The sequence below is a fragment of the Otolemur garnettii genome, unplaced genomic scaffold (genome assembly GCF_000181295.1).
Source record: "Otolemur garnettii isolate 467f Iridium unplaced genomic scaffold, OtoGar3 scaffold00015, whole genome shotgun sequence".
In the NCBI taxonomy this organism is placed as follows: Eukaryota; Metazoa; Chordata; class Mammalia; order Primates; family Galagidae; genus Otolemur; species Otolemur garnettii.
Window position 1 is genome coordinate 25,646,943 of NW_003852410.1, and position 18,017 is coordinate 25,664,959.

The 18,017-nt window shown below is 39.6% G+C and overlaps 1 protein-coding gene across 3 annotated transcripts in view; it reads right to left on the reverse strand.

The window, feature by feature from the left end:
• PTPRG (protein tyrosine phosphatase, receptor type G) overlaps positions 1-18,017 on the reverse strand; it is a 740,009-nt gene that overhangs the window by 294,450 nt on the left and 427,542 nt on the right. For all 3 annotated transcript variants that reach the window (XM_023510661.1, XM_023510664.1, XM_023510662.1), the window contains exon 3: positions 7,911-8,090. In XM_023510661.1, coding sequence (XP_023366429.1) covers positions 7,911-8,090 — 180 coding nt within the window. The remainder of the gene's footprint in view (positions 1-7,910; positions 8,091-18,017) is intronic.

Genomic DNA, 18,017 nt, shown 5'->3' on the forward strand with positions numbered 1-18,017 from the left:
ACCCAGTTAACAGTATTTTGTTAGAGCAGCCTGAACTGACTGAGACAGATGAGATAGCAGGGAGAGGCCAGGAAGGTACACGTGAGGGGACTTTCTAGAACTAGCACCTCTGGTAGTTAAACTGCTCTCAGGGATTGTGCTGAAATCAAAGCAGAATAATGGAGGGAGGGGAAGGAACTGGAGGCTGCAAATGCAGGGTTTCTACATGTAAAGTCCAAAAGTCAAGAGCAAGAGCTACCCATGGACTCTGCCCTCCTTAGAAGAGAAGTAAAATTCTACGCATGGTGCACGTAGGGAGCTTAGGAGCTGGACTCTCCAGCCATCAAGTGTGAATTTGAATCCTGGATCTGCCCCTGTCCAGATATGAGGAAGTCACTGCACTTCTTGGTGCCTCTGTTCTCATGCCGTAAATGGGAGTAAGACCGCAGCTACTTCAGAGGTTTGTTAAGAGGATCACAGGGGTGTCTTCCAAGGAATGCTCAGACAGCAGCTCATATAGAACATTATGGCATAGAGGTGGCATTCTGTGAGTGCTGTTTATAGAGGTTAGCATCCTCAGGAGAGGATTGACAGCTTATGCCCCATTCTCCCCATGTCTGGGGATCCCCACAATGTAAAGACACAGCAGGCTGTGTATAGGGTGAGAGTGGAGAGGTAGGCTGGTCACATGGTCACCTTGTATAACGAATTCATTTTCTCCTGAAGCTAGAAGGAATGACCAAGTACCTGGCATTCTTTGCAGGATATCCACCAACTGTTTATAAATTAAATTCAACAAGGTTATATTCAGCAGGCTAGAGCAAATGTTCACACCAAAATCTGAGTAAACAGCAGCAAGTGCTAAAAATTAAAGAAAAATGGATGGAAGAAAAATCAGCTGCTTACTATCTTACCCCCTCCGCCCCATTTTCAACAATATAAAGTTTAAAAAGTCTATCATTATTGGATCTTAATGGTGGGATCCCCCGACCCCTCGCACTGCACCTGTGTCCATCAGAGTGCTGCCTTGGGGTTCCAGTAAAGGGAAATACTGTTGTCTGAAAATCAGAACACACAGGCATTCCAGGCATTATCAGTCTCCCACGAACTTCCCTATAGCCATTGGCATTTTGTTTTTCAACTATTCAACAAATAGTTATTGAGTAACTACTGGGGAAGAAAAGGTAGATTAATCAGTCCAGCTCCTGCTCCCATAGAACCTATGGTTGGTGGGAAAGACAGGTCCCAAGAACAAAGCAGACAACACCAGCAAACCTGTAAGTGGGACAAGCAGTACCAACTGATCACCCAGCTCCAGGCAAGGGCAGGGAGGAGTGTCAAGGGCTAGGCTGCGAGGCAGAGGAGTTGCCTTGGAGAAGCACTGGGAAGAGGGGACAACATCAAGAGAGAATCAGCATGTGCAAAGGCCCTGTGGTAACGGTAGTGAGTACGAAGTCAGAGTGCCTGGTAACCAGACAGCAGGATGAGATATGAGGCTAGAGAATGATGCAGGACAGTGAGCAGTCTGTCTTTATCTGAAGCAAAATGTAAAATCCTTGATATGGCTGAGAGAGAGAACAAGAAAGAAGGAGAGACAGACAGACAGGATCAGAGCAGGGAAATGAGTAGATTACTCTGGCTGCTATGTGGAAAAGACCTTGCAGGATAGCAACATCAGTCAATAAAACAAAACTTATGACACCACTGCGGTAAGCAAGGACTGACCTCAGATAACCAAGCTGTGACAAGCCATGAGATTTATCTCGGGCCTCAGAGATAAATCATCTGCTGAACTGAGCAAGATGAACAAAATGGATCAGTTAAGATTTTAACCATGTAAGAGAAGATGGATAAAGGAAGCTACCCTAAAAAAAGAGTTCTTGGAAAATGACCCTCAAAGTTCAGGGTAATTAGTTAATTAGGCTTCTACACACACACACACACACACACACACACACACACACACACAGACACAGCTCTGGCCTGGGGCTATGGGGATGACAGAGAGGCAGCCAAGCTCAGCAGACATGCAGCACAGCTTGTAGTCTATCCAGCCGAAGGGAGCCCTTGTGAAGTATCTCCCCGTTCAGGGGCAGATTCAGGAGAGACTGGGTAGTAATAGGACAAAAAACCTGAAGAATTTAGGCCTTTGAAAGAGGAAAAATCTATAAAGTGAACAGTGAAAGCACACTCAGCATTCCCTAAAGAAAGATTAGATTTTTTTTTAATTGAATGTTCTTTTTCAGGTAACATTAAGCTATTACAGACACAGGGCTGGGGCACACCCAGCATAAATGTTGCTATTCATCCAGATGTTTCCAAACATCTGTCTACTTGGCTGAGGCTTTGCTTTTAATTAGAAAGCTTGGCACCCTCTTTGTTGGTGAAACGACCAATTCACTAGTCACACAAAAGAACTCAAGAGTTAAAGAAACTGATTCTGGCATGAGGAGCCGATAATATTCCATCATCACTGTCTCACATTTACACCTATTAAAGATCAGTAAGAACTGAGGTGGGGTGGTAATACTGCAATAAATATAAAAGTAATGATTTGGTAATATGTGAGTTTGGAACCCTTAAAAATATACTTGGGCAATTATTCATGTATTTAATTTGTCCAGGCCCCTCCCTGTCCAACATTATCAGGGTTAAGAGAGGGGTTTTTGCTCTTGTTCAGCTGGTCTCAAACTCCTGAGCTCCAGGGATCTTTCTCCCATTGGTCTCCCAGAGTGCTAGGATTATAGGCATGAGTCATCATGCCCAGCTCATGAGAGAGTTTTTATTAAAATGAGAATAGACTTAGGTTACTGTTATCAAAACTAAAATCTACTCCACAGATACAATAAATAAAAACATCGTTTAAAAACTTTGGTTCTAGCTGGGCCCATGGCTCATGCCTGTAATCCTATCAGTCTGGGTAGATTGCTTGAGCTCAGGAATTTGAGATGAGCCTGAGCCAAAGCAAGACCCCATCTCTACTAAAAATATAAAACTAGTGTTGTAGCAGGCCCCTCTAGTTCCAGCTACGTGGGAGGCTGAAGCAAGAGGATCACTTTAGCATGGGAGTTTCAGGTTGCTGCGAGCTATGATGCCACAGGGCAACAGAGCGAGAGTGAGACTCTGTCTCAAAATAAATAAATAAATAATAAATAAAATAAAATAAAATAAAAACTTCGGTTCTCTTGTGTGGTCAGCTTTAAGGAAGAGAGGTAAGAAGAAGAGAGAGAAGCCCAGTGATATGAGCAGAAGAGTAGAAACAGGTCCCAACAGCCTCCAGGACAGAAGGAAGCCCCAGGGAAAGCAAATTCAAGGAGACAGACCAGCAAAGGTGGGAGGGAATGGAACTGCAGGGAGGTGAAGAGCGAGGGGAGATTGGTGAAGAAGGTTCATCAAGACCAACAACAGAACAGAAAGAATAGAAACAGGCTGGGTAGTGGCTCACGCCTCTGAGGACTCTGAGAGGCTGAGGTGGGTGGATCCCTTGAGCCCAAGAGTTTGAGGTTGCTGTTAGCTATGATGCCATGGCACTCTACCAAGGGCGACAAAGTGAGAGTCGGTCTAAAATAAATAAATAAATAAATAACAGAACAGAAGGGAAAGAATAGAAAGACCCAACTGTCAGGAAGATACGCATGAACGCACACGTGCATTCCTGGGAACTTTTCTTACTAATTGCAAAGTTACTTAAAGCGTTGCATGCACGTTACACTTGTGCTGTGGATCCCATCTGGGCAGGGGGCTAAGGGGGTGGGCCACACCTGAAAAACCCTGAGTTTGGGAAGGAAATTGAAGATCATGAAGGTGGTTGCCACTGAAACCCCTGTAGGTGCTCATATGTAGTGGTAGCCCATTGCAAGCCAAGGTTTCACAAAAGTCCCTGAAGTTGCCACATGTAGAGAAATATTTACAAAATATTCATTACAAAATTTTACAAAGAGGTGGCCAACACATAGAGAATATTTTGTAAATTTTATAATGAATATTTTGTAAATAAAGCTTTCATTTAGCTACAGTCTCCCATTTTCCCTACCTATGGGAACTTCAGGGCTAATTTCTGGGCTGACTCTCAATACCCACACACCCTGGTCTCCACAGAGGCAGTGGTTAGTCTGAGCTGTGAACTGCAGGGAACAATGGAACAGAGTGTCTTTCAACTTCAGACAATCCTTTCACCTTGAGGGGGCCTTACCTGCTTGTCTAAGCAAAGCAGCAAAGCCACATCCTCTTCTGACACACAGCCTGGGTCATATCCTTAGGGAAACAGCATGTGGAAATGTCTGAGGTCATTAAGACTTCGTTTTTCTCTGTGAACCAGCCTGCAATTAGTTCGCTCTTCTCTCAGCTCAAGTTCATGGGCTCTTATGGCACACATGGTAAATAAGGTCAACACAACAGTCTCCTAATCCTCGTCTTAATTTTGTGGGATTGGTATCATTCTAGGAAATGACTCCTGACCTACTTTTCCACACCTGCTTTCACTGCCATCAACTTTCTTTTACTACTTTAACAGTCATTTCTTGAATCCATTTTTCCTGGGACTGTGGGATACACAGAACAGGAGAAAAGGACATAGACAGAGAAACGATTGGCAAACAGATACATAGTGGGACAAGGAAAGTAATGTGCATTATGGCAAATCTGCATTTACTATTTGTCCTTGGTAGGGGAGGTAAAAATGAAAAAAAAAAAAAAATGAAAGGCCCTCCAAATAGTTAAAATTCACAGGAGGCCATGGCTTATTAACATACATCAGAAGTACTGTCTAAGTCTTAAATTTTGATCATTTAGCTGGAAGCTAATGCTAGGAACAGCAAGACTGTCTTGAAATGTTCTTGATGAATGCATTATCTTTTCATTCTACAAAAATGAAAGAAAGGGAAATAACTTCAGATGAAATCAAATGGGAACTGGCACAGGAGATAGTTACGGCTCCTCAGGAAGAAATAGAGAGATGCTATCTGTCTTGTAAAGATATTTTAGACAACTTTCAAGAAGTGGGCTAGGTACAACCAAGTCGCTCTATTGATTATGCTAGATTGGATAGTACTATCAGGGGCTTAAGACAGATCTGAGCATTTAAATTGTTTTATGACAAACTTACTGTCTGTATGCAATAGACTGCTTTAAATATTAACTTTCTCTATTCATATTTAATATACAAAAGGCAGAGTCTATTCACAGGTAAGTGACCTGTAAATTTTCATCAGAAAAAAAAATAAAAACTCTTTCCTTAATTTATTTATTGGAACTACAAGGTACAAGAAAATACTTTTAGGGAAGGAAAATATATGTTGCTTAAAAATTAATGATTTAAGAAAACCAAGTTTTTTCTTCAACTAAGTATGCAATAGATATGTAAATGAATGGCTGCAACACAGACAGATCATAATTTGTGATACATGAATTTTTAAATTAAAGGGTTTTTTTTTTGTTTGTTTTTTGTTTGTTTTTACAGAATTGTAGATTCACAGGTGGTTGTAAGAAATAATGCAGAGAGATTCCGGAATCTCTTTACCTCATTTTCCTTAATGGTGACATCTTTCAAATCTATAGTACAATGATAAGTGTTTGCTATTTTAAAAAAAGAACACCTGAAATTGAGTATTCAGTGTGGAAATTATCAACTCCTCTTTAATTTAGCCTGTACTAATGGGTCCTCCAAACAAAATAGAGAGACTGAATCTTCATTTCTCCAAAATGTTGGAAAATTTATGAACTAATTTGGCATCCACAGAATGAAAGAAGTTATTAGGTTTGTTCTTTAAAACACACACAAAAAAGTTGATTTCTGCACTCAAGTTTCTAAGCCATCATAAATCAAAACTCTACCAGGAGATCAAAAAAAAGAAAAAAAACCAACCAATTCCATGTTCTTGTTTCAAACTGCATATAACTGGTTGTCACTTTTTAAAACCCCTCTTACAGAATCATCTTATTTACGAGATATTGGCCTATCTAATTTTATGTTGTGAATTTTACAGTAATAAGTAGTTTGAGAAGTAGGAGATTTATTTCTGCTTCTCAGAACACTATGCTTCTGACAAAGACGTGTTCACATTTGGATAGTGAAAACCAAGCACACGTACTCTGAGATGTGCAACAAGTAGGGATCACTCCGGGAAGTCAGGAGAGTGACAGAGATTGATAATCAGCTTCTGGAAGACCAAGGTCATGAATCAACTTGCATTGAGTGAACCCTACATACGTCTAAAACCTGTCATTGGTGATACGGGGCTGAATGCTGTCACTGAGACGTGTTATCTTTGCAGAAGGCTGTCAAGCATTGCAAGTCAAGTAGAAAACCCTATTAGAGAGCCGGCCGAATTGCCTTTGGCAGGCTTCCGGAATGTGGCACTGAGGCAGCACTCAACTCCAAGCTCTGATTAAACCAGTGGGGCAAACCATTCATCTACCGTATTCACGTGGTCTGAAGCGTCTTATTCCCGTGACATTCTCCAAACAACACCCATATTTGAAATATAAAATAGGACCCCTGATAAATAAATTCTGAATCATAACGATTAGCACATGATCTATGCTGGGGAAATATAGAGGCAGGGATGAAAGGGTGTGTACAAATAACATTACTGGTTCACAGGCTTCGGCTGAGCAGTCTGCCAGAGGGATGAATCAAGGCAAGGAAGGTAGCCTGCTCTAAGACCGGGAGAAGTATTGTAGGGGCATCATCAAAAAGGGCCCAAAGCCAAAAATCTCTGTGCTGAGTAGGACGAAACTCTATGAACAAGCCAGGCAAACTTGGAGCAATCAGCCAGGAATAATCTCAGACAAACGCTGGTCTGAAGAAAGAAAGTGGATCTCCAAAGCTGCCCGTGCAGCCAATCAGGTTAAAAGAAAAGGCAACTCTGTGACCCACAACAGGAATGGCACCAAAGGGCTGGGAGTGAAGTCATTTTAGCCCAGCATGACAGCTTCAGGCAGCCCAGGCTCCTGAAAGAGATTAGAAGAGTAGTTTGCAGTGACATCCTTGGTTACAAAAGGTTCGTTTTAAAAAGAAAGAGAGGAAACTTGTTTTAATGGGCTAACATTCTAAGTAGTCAAGTAAGAAGAATGAAAAATATCTTTTGGCATCAACAGAACCCCAGGCAGCACCAAGCAGAGCTGTAATATACCATCCCAGTGCTTATTTTTGCCTCAGAAGTGAAGCTCAGCAAAGCATTCTCTGCTACTTCCACAGACAATCTGTAAACAGTAATGGATAGGGAAGCAGCTCTCTGCATTAGCAATGGCAAAAAGAGGATGGTGCGCATTCACTAACCCCAGAATGTAAGTGAGATAAGGAGCAGGAAGGGGAAGAACCTAATTGCTGGTCTGATACACAAAAGGATGAGACAGTTGATCTGCACTCTGCTATTCTAATAGTATTAGCAAAGTAAAATCTCAAGAAAGAGAAGAATTCTATTTCCATGGGCACATAGGGCACAATTCCAGCTGACAGAACTTTCTGGAATAATAGAATGTTCTCTGTGCTTGGTAGTCATTAGCCAGGTGGCTGACAAGCACTTGAAATGAGCTTCATACAATTGAAGGACTGAATTTTAATTGTATTTAGCTTTTAATTAAAATAAATTTTAAATACCATGTGAGGCTAGGGGCTGCCATGTTGGGTATGTCTCCCAAAGTCCAGTCTATGCACCTTACATCTATTAACTCATTTTATAGTTACAACCCTAACAAGGTTGATGATAATCATTTCATTATCCACATTTTACATCTTTTTAAAAAACTATGGCACAGAGTGGTTAAGTAATTAACTCAACATCACACAGCTGGTTCTCAAACCACGGGCTGACTTAGGGTCCCTGGGACAACATGCATTATTCAAGGAGCAAGTCATGGTTAAGATAAACACCAGAGGCACCCAAAGTTATTTCATGTCAACGTGGACAAGTAAAGAAGGCACAGTCTACCTGTTTTCCCTGTGTTTTTCATCCAGGTTTTGTTAGAAGATTCGTTGTTGAAGCCATCAAGTTGCAGTTCCTGGTACTCTTCCCCGACACGTGCATGCTGGTCTAAAATGTCTATAGGAGACTGGTGGCGGCCCCCACAGCTGACACTAGACGTGACCCAGTGCTCAGGACCATAGGCACCTGTTGAAAGAAAACACTTTAAACCTCTTGGCTCCAAAGTCAGGGACAGAAGGAATAAAGACTAAGGCGGTCAAGTACTTCATCTCCCACTGTCCCCACTCCAAAGAGGTCAAAATACTGAAGACTACCCAACAAAGCCGTTTGCTTGATGTGGCAAGAAGAGCTCAGAATAAAAAAATAAAAAAGCTACGTTACTTAAGATAGTTTTCCTTCTTGATTTGCAATCAAACACTTTCTAACTTTATCTTTAATCAGATTAAGGGAGTTGCGCAGAAGGGCTGTCAGTGTTGTTCTCATTTCTGAAAATTTTTAAATAAGTTTTCTAAAAGAAGCAAAGTATTTATTCACAAGAAAGCATCTTAATCAATTTAGCATGTTTTGCTATTGTGAACAATAGCTTAAGTACAACTTTGTTCTTAGCTCATCAGAGTTTGTAAACTTGAAGAGGTGATGAAAAGCAACACAGGACTGGATGGGAGTCATTACAAATGAGGGAGGTGATGACACATGTTTTTCCCTGGCTAACCATGAAAGATTCTTCAATTTGGCCATAGTTTGTACACTTGAGTCAAGGCACTCATCACTCCTTCTCAATCCCCATCTCTAATAGGAGATGGAGGTTTAAAGTTACCTTCAGACTGGACTTGGCGTTCACATAAAGCCTTTTGGGAAGATACAGGCCACAGAAATAAAGGAAGAGAGAGTCACCATAAAGCAAACTTTTAACAGGTAACAACCAAGGGTAACACAAGACCCACTGCATCTGCCTCTCTGCCCTATTTAGAAATAAAGAGCTTAATTTAGAAATAAAGAGCTTAAGATTTTTCTGCATTCTACTTTAAAACTTCTTGAAAGCAGGAGTAGTTTGTTGAAAAGAAGTAACTTTCACTGGAAAGATTAAGATGAATCCTTTTTTGAGAATCAGACACAAAATATGTTGGAACCTTACAATTTTTAGAAGGTAACACATTGACTTCACAATCAATAAAGTTTAGTGTGTGTATATACATATACATATCTTCAAGGCTTTTTAGCCTTAAATTTCTATATTTAGTGTAACGTATACACATAGGTACAAAAATACTGGCTGATGGGTGGGTATTTTTGTGCCTCATTAAACACCTAGCCTGGTATGATGGAGACACAAGGAAACCTCGCTCAGTTCAGTACTATGTCTCCTCATCTTGTTAGTTTAATAGTAGGTAAGAACCTACTTACTGACCATCCTGCTACCCTGCAGTCATTTGCCAGGATGTTCTCCTTGTCTTCTAAGTCTGATATACCTCACAGCAGATATAAACAACGGCACCAGGAAAACAGGAACAAGCTCAGGAAATCTTTTCAGTCATGGTAATGAAAGCTTCGTGGCTTAAGAGCAATTGACATAGCTTCTTACAAATGACTCAAATAAGTGGCAGTACCTCAGTCTGGGTCTAATTCCCAAGTCATTTACCCAAAAGGCAGATAAAAACAATCAGAAAAAAAAAAAAAAGGTAGCTGACGGGCAAGGGTCTAGCAACCTTGGGCACATTTGTAAGTGCCATAAGAATGTCTAGAAAAAGTTGACATCACTGTTGTCTTTCCTATGGGATTTCAACAATAGAGGAATTTGTAAAATCCTCTAAGACTGTGTCTAGTCATAAAGGGACATACTACATTTGCTTATATTTTAGCTAAATTTTATTTTCATCTTCAATCTATATATTTGTAGGAAAAAAGAAGGGACATAATGGATGTAACCTTGCCTGCCCACGGTTAAGTTTTCTTCCAGATGCTAAAATAATCCATCTTTGATCTACTGGATGGCTGATCCAAATATAAATTTTGGTGAAGGACACTGACCCTATATTATGTCTGAATTATGGAAACAAATGTTTTAATCTTATGTGTATGTGTGTCTACATTAAATGCCTTCGTGAAATTTACCAGTAAAATAAAATCATATTTAATGGGGAAAAATAGCACAGAACACAGTAAAATAACTCCAAATATATATGAGTCCAAATAATAAATGCAAGTCATCATTTGAAAAAACACAGTCACCTGATAATTATCCTACAACTAGTAATAATTTTGAAAAAATACTCTGTCACGTCAAAAAAGTACTTGCCATTCATATTATTTCTCATAACCTTCCAGACATAGGTGAAATATAATTTAGCACTCTATAAAAATATAATCAGACTTCATACCAATGGGATTCATTTATTCACTGGTAACAATCTGAAGATTTAAGCTGACTACATGCTTGCTTTCACACTTCCACTCAATATACATTCAAGTGCAATTTTAATTGAAACTGATCTTCCACTTCAGATTTTAAATTAATTCTTCTTTGGAGTGCTTCATGCTCTAGACACCCTGGCCTTGCAACCCCCCCCCCCCATGTCATTAGTGGAGGAAATAGAACACTTTTTCTAAGCTTGCAGGTATTGATTACCTATTCTCACATTGAAGCACCATTGCCATTCCACACTGTATAAATCTCTTCGGTGTTAAGACACTTTATAAAAGACTGAGAATTATATCATTAATCATTTGCAGTTGCACAAGTCTCACGGTATTGAATGCTTTGTTTTTCAGAACTTTGAGTAAATGTTTTTAAGTAAAAAACATGACACTAAATAAAAACTGTAGTAAACTTAAACCTAGGTGGCACTGGGGGAGGGCGGACCAGGAGCAATTGGTGAGAAGGCTTCCTCTCTCACTTAGGACACTAGTCACGTTGCCCTTTAGATTCCTCTTACTGACTCTTTCTTAGAACAGGCTGGATTTGTGCATTTTCATGGTGAGACCCCTTGTGAACAGCTCACCAAGCTCTGACTTGACAACCTAATGTACAAGGAGACATTCCCAAAAGGGAAGAGGTGGGGTCTGAGGAGAAACCACAGGGCAGAATGGGCTGCCAACAGTAATTTCCTATTCACCTGTTAAAGGTCTGGTAGGAATGGGATCTGGATAGAGACACGTTGCCAACCTACAAGTACCATGGGAATCTGACAGTGTTCCTCATTTAACTTAGGATGAAAAATATTTTCTTTTTAATGGATTCGATAAATGTATCTGAAACCCCTAGTTAAAGGTTTGAATTCAGTGTAAATGTCCCTTTGTCAGGGACATACAGAGATTCTGGGTTTCTATGGACCTCATTATCACTTTGCAATTTACGGCTTCTTCTGCAATATGCCTTCCCAAGGTGGGAAACTCTACAAGAAGAGGTTACTCCTAGGTTCAATTTCATACCAATCCTAACACAGAGTCCTAACACATATTTTTTACTTACAAATAAGTGAATTAAAAGAAGAGATTAAAGAGTGGTACAGCTCTCCTTTCTTATGACACTATATGCTCTCTGGGCATTATTTTAGTTTTAATTTTATATATCTATCTGCTGACTTCTTACTAAGTATCCCTCACTCACTTGGTCTCCAGAGTTCGGATGTCAACTTCAGAAATAAATCTTCCTTTCTTTTCTTCGTTAATACATTAGTTTGAACTGTGACATGGAAAAATCAGCTCCAAATATGGGCTACACATGAAAGAGTATGTGTGTGAATTTAACAAGCCCACCAGAGGCGGTGATGGGGGTTGTTTTTCTTAAAAAAGTGCAGCAGGACCTTCTCTTTCAATGCCTTTATAAAACATATTTAAATCTCTCTCTCTCTCTTTTTTTTTCTATGCTTTAACAGAGCTCTCCAGTCATGGAATGGTAATCAAAGAGGAAACTCTGTCTTATTGATCAAGGCATCACCCTCGCTATTCACTTAAATATACACTCTGCTCAACACCAGGCATGATGCTAAAAAGTCCATTCTAGGAGACAGGGCTGCCCCAGTTCCTTCAGGGTTTCTTGGAAAACTTAAGCTGCCTGTGGCTCAGCTCTTCACTTGTACAATGATATCTCCATATCAAAGGGTGATTGTGAGGATTATGAGACAATCTATGTAAAGAACTCAGAGCACCATCAAACAAAAAATTTTAATAAGTAGTTTCTGCTATGGTTATAGGCCTTTATAATGGACACATACCAACATAAAAGGCTGGCCCTCAAGAAACCAACTATACAGTAGACAGTCCAAAGGGCTAATGTAGGTATTATGTGGTACCTACATATAGATGCAGGTATTTCACAGTATGCAAAGTGGGGGGAGCTCCCTTCCTCCAACAGAACTTACACAGAATGTAATACTTGAGTGGAGTAACTTCCTGGAGTCCACAGAAATTTACTAGACCCTGGTCACTTTGCCTAGGTATTTTTCCCTTGGGTAGAGGCCAAGAGTCAAAAATATAGTTGGCCTTCCTGGGAAGTGAAGCTTAATTCCATCTATGGTTGAACATACTGACTTTCTTGCAAAGATTTCGTAAAGAAAGAGAAAGATAGTAACTTCATAGTGGAGAGGCCTGACAGACATCACTTTAACCAAGTGCTGACAATTAACATCCCTGGGAAGCATGTGGTGATGGTGGACAGCTTGATACGATAGGAAGGGGGGATCACCTCCTTGGTGTTATTTCCAAAAATCTATAACCCTGATCTATTCATGAGGAATAGGACAAACACAAGTTAGGGAACACTCTACAGAATACTTGACCGGTATGCCTCAAAAATGTCAGTCATGAAAAATGGGAAAGATTAAAATGAGTCACAAAAATAAATGTAGAGTTCTCAGTAGAATAATAGAGTCAGAAATGAAAACTAATGGAAAAACTGGTGAGCTACGAATAAAGTCTGGAGTTTAGTTACTACTAATACACCAATGTTGGTTTCCTAGTTGATCTTCATCAACAGGTCATTATTGGTGGGTTATTCCATCAGCAAAATGAAAAAACATTTATGAAATTGCACAAGAAGTCAGATAAAAGTTTTGTTATACAGGTTACACTTTAATATCTAAATTTTACTGGATTTACTAGTATGCAGTAAGAAAATGTCTACAGCATAACAGATGAGGGAGATGGGCACTGACTTATAGTAGTACTAGAATTGTAGTCAAATCCTTTCTGGACAAAAGGAGTCTGCACAGAGCAAAGATGCAGGGAAAGAGATACTGGGCAAAGGAAAAAAACAGCAATCTCGTGGGTGATACATAGAAGCCTCATAATATATAAAGTTGGAAAAATTCTCTTTTAAAAATTATAGTTAAGAAACAACATACTAGCTTAATTTATGGTTCATTTGTGCACTAAAACAAGCCCCACTTGTACCTCCTAATTGTGCCATTAACAAGTCACTGCATTTTTCTTATTTTGAGATGCTACAATTCACTAGAATAGCATCATGAAGACATACTTCTACAGTAAGGGGCATAAATCACACAACAGGAGATTAATTCCAGTTGATCTCTTTAAGGCAGACAAAATTCCCCACGTGAAAATGATGACAAATACAGAGAATCTGGGCTTGTGTCTGAGATCCCACTTGATGTTCAATGTTTCTTTTAGGCAGATTTAGTTCAAAGAACCCATTTGACATGTATAAATTTTAAGCCATTATTTGTTATTCTGTTCAAACAAAATTGAACAAATCCAGGTGTGGTGGTACACACCTGTAGGCCCAGGTATTTGGGAGGCTGAGGCAAGAGGACTGCTGAGCCCTGGAGTTCAAGGCTGCAGTGAGCTATGAGCTATGCTACTGTACTCCAGCCTGGCCAACATCTCTTAAAAAAAAAAAAAGAAAGAAAGAAATCAAATAAAAATCTAAGATAAACATCTTAATTTTGCCCCACCCCGATCCCTAACAATACTACTTGAAAAGTCCAAATATACTTAAATTTTACAATTTAAGTAAACGGTCTCACTGCAATATAATTCTGTTAATAATGGACCTGAGATCATTTTAGAGCATATAAATCATACTTTTGCCTCAAAGCAAGGATTTCAAATACTTAATATATGATTCCTGTTCTCCCCAAAATGATTTCTATAAACACAGAAAAGGTACTTTGCTGAAAATAAGTATGTACCTTGAATTTTTTTAACACAATAGATCCAAATAATGGTTTCTATTCACTAATGAAAAACCATTAAAAATAATGAATTCTGTCTAAATCTAATTGAAAACAAAACTAATATACATGTTATGTGCTGTTTCTAGTCAAATATGCTTATTAATTCCTCCCTCAATAAACTTACATTAAACCTTTTATCTGGATCTTGGCTTATTTATCTGCATCTTGTTGTCTACTTCTAACTAACAGCAACAATCTAAAAATATATGTATTCATTTTTTATCTATTATAATTCATGCCTTTTCTCTTAAATCTAATACACATCTTCAAATTATTCCATTTTTTAATTAAAAACACTTTATAGGGTTCAGCTTACAATTCTTTTGCATTCTCCAGTACTGGTAGCTTAATTACATTTTGTTCATTTATTCTTTTGTATATGAAAAAGTGCTAAAAAGCATTCATGTTACTACTCGTTAATATTTATTTTCATTTTGTTCATGTTTAATTATGAAGTTGTTCAACTTTGCTGATAGAAACATCCTAATCTTCAGTATTAAGAAACTACAAAGTTACCTTCTAGATAATAAAATAATGTTTCCAAGTATTTTGTTTTAGTTTTTGGGGGGGGGTGTTATTTTTTGTTTGGTTTTTTAAGACAGTCTGACTCCGTCGCCTTGGGTAGAGTGCCATTGCATCACAGCTCACAGCAACCTCAAACTCTTAGGCTCAAGCAATCCTCCTGCTTCAGCCTTCCAAGCAGCTGGGACTACAGGTGCCTGACACAAATTGGGATCATTTATCAATTCAACATCTAACTAAGTGAGGTTCATAATTCGGCCAACTTCATTTCTGTTTCTTGTAGGTATAACATGTAATTTCTTGTAAGAAGCATCTGAGATATAACAATTAGAAAAAATTGAACAATTTTTACTGTCCAATGCCAAACATCTTAAATGTTTATAAAAATGGAGGAGGTAAGCTGGCTCCAGACCTGAAGTTTTCAGCTTTCAAACTGGGTACTTCTTTGAGTAGTCAACACTCTTTATTGGACAAAGATCTGTTCTCTTAGAATTCTGATTATCCATTAAGACATCACATGAGCAACGGTCCAGGGCCGGCAACTTGCGTTCTAGTCCAAAGATGGCAATGAACTCAGAACTCATGCTGGCTTTGAATGACTCATGGGTTGTATGATCACTTATGATGTATGATCAATCAGCAATGTTTACCAAGGATGACAGTTATGCCACATATCTGCTCCTTCCATTCTAGTTTTCACTCTGAGAGTGGAGTGAAATAAGATAGTGGTCACATTTTATAAAGATTTCATGTCCTCACACATAAATTACAGAGTTACATTAGGTCATTGAAAAACTCCTGAGAGTTCTAAATCTGTAAAAGTATTTCCTAAACCTGCAAGAATCAAATAGGCATATAAAATATTTGTTGATAGTTGAGCCAGACTCCAACCCCTACCCAATACCTTCCTACAAGTATACAGAGAAATGCAGTTTAAATAAATCACTATCTTATTTAAAGAATTAAGTGAATCATTACACCGACAGCAGATTCAAGGGTACCTGGCACACACTAAGTGCTCAACAAACATGACTATCTGTACCTTCCTCTAGGACCCCTATCCACACCCTCAAATGACATCCAAACCCACAAATACACCTGACTGATACTTGGCAATTCCTGGACTTCCATCTTCCTCAACAGGAGAAGGATTGAGAAAAGGGTGTTAACCTAGGCCTACACCAATTAGTGCATGGAAGATTCCTCTGGTCAGAGAGCAGAGTTTGGGTTGGTACATTCACAAGGGAAGACCCAGACTTCAACCAGGAGCCTAGGGGAAGAACTTGCCCTCCTCCCTCGAATGTGAATGAAGGAGGACAGTAGGGAGTGGACTGACCCGCAGTCAGGAGGGAATCAGCTGAAAGCCAAAGCTGAGAAGTACAAGGCAAGAAAAAGAGAAGTGTAGAAAAATGAGCGATGGAGGAGGCCTGATCAAACCATGCCTGAAATTTAAATTTTATCTCTAGATGTTTCAATTTTTACTGCTTTTGCTTGAGTAGGCTTTGTGCTACTTGTAACTAACAAATATAGGATATAATCAGAATGCTGGTTTAAAAAGACCAACAGTTTAATTATTCAATGCCTGCAACAATCATCACTAAGATGAAAATGTCAAATTGTAAAGATAATATCAGGAATGCATGCTGGATGGAATATATAAGAATAACATGCCCGATTACCTCCTCTGTCCTCTGTCTCTTTCTGTCGCCTTTCCCTGTAAGAGCAGAATAAACTTAGCAAGGGTCTGAAGATCTCATTTAGACAAAAGGAGAGGAAACTGGCCCTGAAGACCCTGGCTGTAAATTTTTACTCTGGCAACACAGGGGGCACGGGATAAGAATCCATGAAACATTTAATGGGAATAGTTGCCTCTCACCAAAGTCTTCTGCCTCAGAGGCAGGCCGAGGCACAAGTTATTATATGGAAAAGTCTTGCTAAGGTGACCAAGCATTATTCTGCAAGGTCATGGCTGCATCTCAGAACAAAACTGATAGTTCAAGTCTTAAACAAGGCTAAGACTTTCTGTCTTTGTATGGAAGGACTTTTTCACACCATTACTCGGTATCTACAAGGCTTTTTTTTTTTTTTTTGGAGACAGTCTCCAGCTGTCACCCTGGGTAGAGTCCATGACATCATAGATCACAGCAACCTCCAACTCTGGCTTAAGTGATCCTCTTGCCTCAGTTTTTCTATTTTTAGTAGAGATGGGGTCTCGCTTTTTGCTCAGGCTGGTCTTGAACCTATGAGCTCAAGCTATCCACCTGCCTCAGCTTCCCAGAGTGCTAGGATTACAGGCAGGAGCCACCGTGCCCAGCCTCCACAAGGTTTTGTTTAAATGTAAACTGCTCCAGCTCCTGAAAAACTTCAATCACAAGTAGAATAAGAGGAAAAATTCCCAGCGACAGAGGAGTGTGGTGCTTGGGAGAGCTAACACTCTGTATTCTAACCCACTCACATAAGGGCTGAGAGGGAAAGACCAGAAATTAAAACCAGTTTTATGAGGCATTCACCCAACAGCAGAGGGGCCTGGTGTGGATGGCATGTGGGACTAGGAAACACTTCAGAGGGTGCAGACAAGATGATTAAACACCCTCCCTGTGACAACTATAAAAGGAGGAAAGTGTGCTCCAAAATACATTAACTATTAAATGCTATCTGGGGAAATGTCTAGACATACAGTGCCACATTTATGAGGTAAAGCCAAAACAATATGATAGATTCTGTGTCCCTCTGTCACACTGTGACTAGCTGACCTCGACTTACACTTCTATTTCAATAAATCGATAGGGCAAGGAACTTAAAATGGGGCGTAGGAATTTAAAGAAAAGGACAGTTGGCCAAACCCACCTAATCAGAGAGGGGCTTCCTTGACCTGTCTATGTAAAATACAACTCCCATGCACCCTCTACATAATATTTCCTTAACCTTGTTTAATTTCTCTTCCTAGTATAATAAGGTCCATGAGAAAATAAGCTCCGTGATGTCAGAGACTATGTTTTCAGTACAAATCTGTTCAAGAGAGCCAGGACTAGTGTAAAGGGAGTAAGGTACAACAGAAATTCAGTTATAAAAAAAAAAAATTAATAGGCAAGGTGCCTGTTGCTCAGTGGTTAGGGTACCAGCCACATGCACCAGGGCTGGTGGGTTCAATCCCGGCCAGGGCCCGCTAAACAAACAAACAAACAAACAAACAATAACCAAAAAAAAAAAAAAATAGCCAAGTGTTGTGGTGGATGCCTGTAGTCCCAGCTACTTGGAAGGAGAGGCAAGAGAATCACTGGAGTCCAAGAGTTTGAGGTTGCTGTGAGCTAGGATGCCATTGCATTCTACCCAGGGTGACACAATGAGACTCTGTCTTAAAATAAAAATAAAAACAAAAAATAAAATAATCCTCCCA